The 6000-nt window shown below is 46.4% G+C and overlaps 1 protein-coding gene across 7 annotated transcripts in view; it reads right to left on the reverse strand.

Annotated features, from left to right (window-relative positions):
- LOC110517726 (putative oxidoreductase GLYR1) overlaps positions 1-5712 on the reverse strand; it is a 33444-nt gene extending 27732 nt beyond the window's left edge. For 2 of the 7 annotated variants that reach the window (XM_036939444.1, XM_036939442.1), the window contains exons 1-6: positions 5580-5710; positions 4949-4985; positions 4738-4817; positions 4501-4648; positions 1786-1896; positions 880-975 (exon numbers count right to left, since the gene is read on the reverse strand). In XM_036939444.1, the coding sequence (XP_036795339.1) occupies positions 880-975; positions 1786-1896; positions 4501-4648; positions 4738-4817; positions 4949-4985; positions 5580-5617 (510 nt within the window). In that variant the 5' untranslated portion in view covers positions 5618-5710. Of the gene's footprint in view, positions 1-879; positions 976-1785; positions 1897-4500; positions 4649-4737; positions 4818-4948; positions 4986-5579 lie in introns of all 7 variants that reach the window. The other 5 variants (XM_036939441.1, XM_036939443.1, XM_036939445.1 and 2 more) reach the window with 5 other exon arrangements.
- Positions 5713-6000: the final 288 nt, after the last annotated feature.

The following is a 6000-nucleotide window of genomic DNA, read 5'->3' on the forward strand; positions in this document are numbered from 1 at the left end:
GGCGATGTGACGTTGCCACGAGCAGCAGGATGAACCGCAGGTCTTACAGACGAGAATATCAGAGAAGTTTAGCGTCACGATTCATAGTCAGTCGTTGCTGAAGTCCATCTGATACTGTTAACTTCGTCACTGACTGACTCCCTGCTCTAATATGGTGTAAGAATCTATTATAATCATATGTGGAATTTTTGTTTCTGGATGGAGCAAATGTTTCTGTACAGCAAAAGCTACAAAAAAAAAAATGACTTGTTCCCGTTTTCTTTAAAATGCTTGATATTTTTTTAAGCAGAAATGTTTACTTAAAAATCTGAAAAATCAAGTATTTAGCTCCAATATGAAACTCTAGCTTTTCTTCTGCCACGTTAGAATGACTGGGATTACAAAGCATGACGCCTCATCGCGTTGTTTCCTTCTGACTAGTCATGTTGAAGAGGAACTCCCACTCAGCATCTCTCTACCACAGTGGTCACCAACCCCTGGTCCTGGATGAGTAACCAGAGGGTGCAGGCTTTTGTTCCAGCTCAGCACTAAAACTGGATTAGAAAGGTCCCATTTGTATGTGCTTTTAAGCAAATCCGGGTAAACATCAAGTCAAACCCCTTTACTGGGGGGGGGGGGGTTACCCCAACACAGACTAAGTCTAGTCCTGGACTAAAAATATTTCCTCTTGAGTTAGGATTAGGATAAAGCACATACAGATCTCAGCTAACCAAGCTAATCAGACCTTAGTGCTGGGCTGGGACAAAACCCTGCATCCTCTACCTCCCCAGGTCCAGTGGTCGGTCAGTAACCCCTGCGTTCTGTAGCGTGCGAAGGCAAAGGGAGTGGAAGAGAAGGGGGAAGTTAAGGCAGGCGGGCTGTGAGACGGGTTCCACCTACACTGCTCTCCCATTTGAATCCTGAGACGGGTCCAGTAGTTCCCAGGCCCCCTAGTCGCTCAACACTGGACGGCTCTGGGTCAGAGTCAGTTAGGTCCTTCGGGGAGAGAGACACACATTACCCTGGTAGTCACTTTAAAGACGACAGACACTACATGCCTAATACTGGGGAGTGGGGTGGATCAGATTGACTCTACTCCCTGGTAGTTCATCTATGGAAGCAACGATAGATGTGCAGTGTAAGGCTGGTCTTCAGGGAGACATTACCCTGGTAGTTCACTCAGTCACACTGTAGACTAGATCACCTTTACCTCTAGACAGGTGTGACGTTGACTACAGTCACTGTGTTGATTCTAGATAAACTAGAACTGCTCTATGATAATGTGGAGTGTCAGGTCTGTCAGGGAGATCCATTACCCCTGGAGTCACTTTAAAGACTAGATACACTATGATAATGTGGAGTGGGGTGTCAGGTCTGTCAGGTAGATACACTGTGATAATGTGGGGTGTCAGGTCTGTCAGGTAGAGACCCCTGGAGTCACTTTAAAGACTAGATACACTATGAGAGAGAATGTGGGTTCACAGTCAGACTGGAGAACCCACTAGGGCTGATCAGAGAGCCTATATCTAGTGAGATGTCTGATGTATTTACCTGGCTGTGGGTACACAGTCACCCTGTAGAGATAGACTGGAGAACCTACTAGGGATGTATATCAGTGAGATCTTCAGTGGTCTCTGTGTGAGTTCATGCCAATCTGAGGATGCTGAAAGGGGAGTGGGACCAACACCTAGCTGTAACCTGATACCACAGCAGGTGTTGGACAATTGGCCCTTTTTAAATTATATCAGCTTCTGTATGTCTGAGGGTCCACCACACTAGGTGCACTTCTGAGTGTCCACTACTAACCTTCTCAGAGGGGTCTTTCAGGGCACTGAGGTCTTCGTCATCTTCCTCTAGGATCTTCAGAGGTTTAGCTGGTGTCTTCTTTCCTTTAGAGTCTCCTTTCCCCTCAGAGCTCTGTGGGAATAACAGAGCCATACATTAACCCCTTTCCCCTCAGAGCCATACATTAACCCTTTCCACCTCAGAGCTCTGTGGGAATAACAGAGCCATACATTAACCCTTTCCCCTCAGAGCTCTGTGGGAATAACAGAGCCATACATTAACCCCATTTCCCCTCAGAGCCATACATTAACCCTTTCCCCTCAGAGCTCTGTGGGAATAACAGAGCCATACATTAACCCTTTCCCCTCAGAGCCATACATTAACCCTTTCCCCTCAGAGCTCTGTGGGAATAACAGAGCCATACATTAACCCTCTCCCCTCAGAGCCATACATTAACCCTTTCCCCTCAGAGCCATACATTAACCCTTTCCCCTCAGAGCCATACATTAACCCTTTCCCCTCAGAGCCATTCATTAACCCTTTCCCCTCAGAGCTCTGTGGGAATAACAGAGCCATACATTAACCCTCTCCCCTCAGAGCTCTGTGGGAATAACAGAGCCATACATTAACCTTCTCCCCTCAGAGCCATACATTAACCCTTTCCCCTCAGAGCTCTGTGGGAATAACAGAGCCATACATTAACCCTTTCCCCTCAGAGCTCTGTGGGAATAACAGAGCCATACATTAACCCTCTCCCCTCAGAGCCATACATTAACCCTTTCCCCTCAGAGCTCTGTGGGAATAACAGAGCCATACATTAACCCCTTTCCCCTCAGAGCTCTGTGGGAATAACAGAGCCATACATTAACCCTCTCCCCTCAGAGCCATACATTAACCCTTTCCCCTCAGAGCCATACATTAACCCTTTCCCCTCAGAGCCATACATTAACCCTTTCCCCTCAGAGCCATTCATTAACCCTTTCCCCTCAGAGCTCTGTGGGAATAACAGAGCCATACATTAACCCTCTCCCCTCAGAGCTCTGTGGGAATAACAGAGCCATACATTAACCTTCTCCCCTCAGAGCCATACATTAACCCTTTCCCCTCAGAGCTCTGTGGGAATAACAGAGCCATACATGAACCCTTTCCCCTCAGAGCTCTGTGGGAATAACAGAGCCATACATTAACCCTCTCCCCTCAGAGCCATACATTAACCCTTTCCCCTCAGAGCTCTGTGGGAATAACAGAGCCATACATTAACCCCTTTCCCCTCAGAGCTCTGTGGGAATAACAGAGCCATACATTAACCCCTTTCCCCTCAGAGCTCTGTGGGAATAACAGAGCCATACATTAACCCCTTTCCCCTCAGAGCTCTGTGGGAATAACAGAGCCATACATTAACCCCTTTCCCCTCAGAGCTCTGTGGGAATAACAGAGCCATACATTAACCCCTTTCCCCTCAGAGCTCTGTGGGAATAACAGAGCCATACATTAACCCCCTTCCCCTCAGAGCTATGTGGGAATAACAGAGCCATACATTAACCCTTTCACTCCAACCCCAGTTGTAACAAACCTGGTTCAGTTTATCAACCAGCTAATTATTAGAATCAGATGTGCTAGATTAGGATTGGAGTGAAAGCCTACAGGGGGGTAGCTCTCCAGGAACAAGGTTTGAGTTAAAACCTACAGGAGGGTAGCTCTCCAGGAACAAGGTTGGAGTTACAACCTACAGGAGGGTAGCTCTCCAGGAACAGGGTTGGATTGTAAACCTACAGGAGGGTGGCTCTCCAGGAACAAGGTTGGAGTTACAACCTACAGGAGGGTAGCTCTCCAGGAACAGGGTTGGAAAGCCCTGGTCTAACTAATCTATGAATGTATAGACAAGGCAGGTGGGTCTCCCTACTTCTCCACTTCAGTATTACAGTGACATAGTCCAACTGTTGTTGAACTCATTTAGATGAACAGTTAAGAGTGTTGACCCGAGGTACATTTTTTGGTGGTTGGACAAATCCCATCTGTTTGGTGGCAATGTGACAGACATCACATCGCTTGCTTAGCCATACCACTTCCTCCAGCTTCCACCGAGACTAGAACCCATACCACTTCCTCCAGCTTACACCGAGACTAGAACCCATACCACTTCCTCCAGCTTCCACCGAGACTAGAACCCATACCACTTCCTCCAGCTTCCACCGAGACTAGAACCCATACCACTTCCTCCCGCTTCCACCGAGACGTGAACCCATACCACTTCCTCCAGCTTCCACCGAGACTAGAACCCATACCACTTCCTCCAGCTTCCACCGAGACGAGAACCCTGGTCTGCCTCAAAAACTCATGTAACCACCTAGAGACATTTCACGCTGAGGGAGGGAGGTTACGGAAAGCGGCAGGTAGCCTAGCGGTTAAGAGCGTTGGGCCAGTAACAAAAAGGTCACTGGTTCGAATCCCAGAGCCTACTAGGTGAAAAAGAACTGTCAATGTGCCCTTGAGCAAGGCACTTAACCCTAGTTGCTCTGGATAAGAGTGTCTGCTAAATGACTAAAGTGTGTCTGGGTTATCCAGGTGACATCACCTGTTGACTACAACATTATACCCTCCTCACCTGTTCTTTACCCGTGGCTTTTGGACTAACAGTCATGTTCACTAGGTATGAAACGGAAGAAAACGGTCTAGAAATGACTTTTCTGGCTCCTTTCTGCCTGTCTGGGGGGGGGGGGGGTACAACTACCTCACCTGTTCTTTCCCCCCCTGTTTCTCTTTCTTCTTCAGGAAGTCTTCCACTGCATCCACGGCCTGTTGGAAACGTTTGCCCTTGTTGATCTTGATCATCTCCTCTTTGTGGGGGTGGTATGGCTTCAGCTGCTCCACCTTTATCCAGGCACTGCACACACACACACAACTGGATAAGTGATGGAAGCAAGCTAGATATGGATATTAGCGATAAGTGATGTAGTAGGTTTGTTTACTTACTGGTCTTCAGTTCCAAAGAATTTGACAAAATGGCATTTTTTCCCTCTTGGCTTTTTCAGGTCCTTTGGAGGACTGACGACCTGGAAAGACAAAGAAAGTTAATCACAATATCACTTACGTGTAGCTAGTCAGTTCAGCATACAATACCATTCTTTAGTCAAAACGACCAATGATGTTCAGATGTCGCTAGCTTGAATTCGACAGATCTTACCTTGCCTGGCCACGGAGGATAGCGCCCGAGCTTTCCCCTAAAACAAAAACATTGCCATTTGATTGATGAATAAACGTTGCATTATCAAGATAACGTTTAGATTTTCAGAATATAATAATATTCCACGACCCCTTGCATTCGTCGTCGCAGTAAACATTGGCTTCGAACAAGATGTCCCGGGTGGCACAGTCCCCAGATTAATATCTAGTTAGCTAGCTCAACTGGCTAATTTAAGAATGATGTTGTCTCTCAAACATCACAGTACACACTTTTCAGATGTCATCAGTAAACATGTAGAGATAGCTAAACTAACCAGTGTATAAATATAGCTAGAATATGGATTGAGCAATATTTACATACAGTTGCGTCCGGTTTCACTTCTCTGGGTGCGGCAAAGCTAAGTAGTTTACTGGCTAGCTAATGGCTATGCTGACTCGGGCTAAACAGGCAGTAACGTATTTGTTTTGAGTTCGATCGACAACTACCGTTAGTAAACGAATATTTTGTCACATCTACCTGATCAAATGTAACTAAAAAGCGCGATTTGAGTTGACCCGACACGGATTCAATGTAAACGATGAAATTCGAATGGAATAAAACGATTAAAGTAAGTTAGAAATGCATATCTCACCAAACTAGGTCCCCGATTCTCAGATGCACCGTCGCCATCTTAGAACTTTACTGAAACGTCGCACTGAACACCGCGAAAGAACACACCCACCAGAAAACACATGCGTCACCCCAAACCACAGAGTTTCTACGTCCAGAGGTACAGCATCGCGAGACTTCCGGGAACGCGAACGAAAAAGAACAAACATACCAGGAGTGGGTTTGGGGTATAACAAGTCAATGAGAGAAGTGGAAAATTCGTCCTTAGTTGTTAATGTTCTCAAAATCTAAAGGTACAACCTAGATTGGAGCCGACTTCTTCAGTAGTTGAACATGATATTACTCCAACCTCGTGAAAGGGACAAACTGACACGTTTTCATTTTTCTGAAAAACGACTTTTTATCGAAGGAGTTCCTTTGACTGCATGCACATGCGCAGTTCG

Source organism: Oncorhynchus mykiss, chromosome 12 (assembly GCF_013265735.2).
Source record: "Oncorhynchus mykiss isolate Arlee chromosome 12, USDA_OmykA_1.1, whole genome shotgun sequence".
In the NCBI taxonomy this organism is placed as follows: Eukaryota; Metazoa; Chordata; class Actinopteri; order Salmoniformes; family Salmonidae; genus Oncorhynchus; species Oncorhynchus mykiss.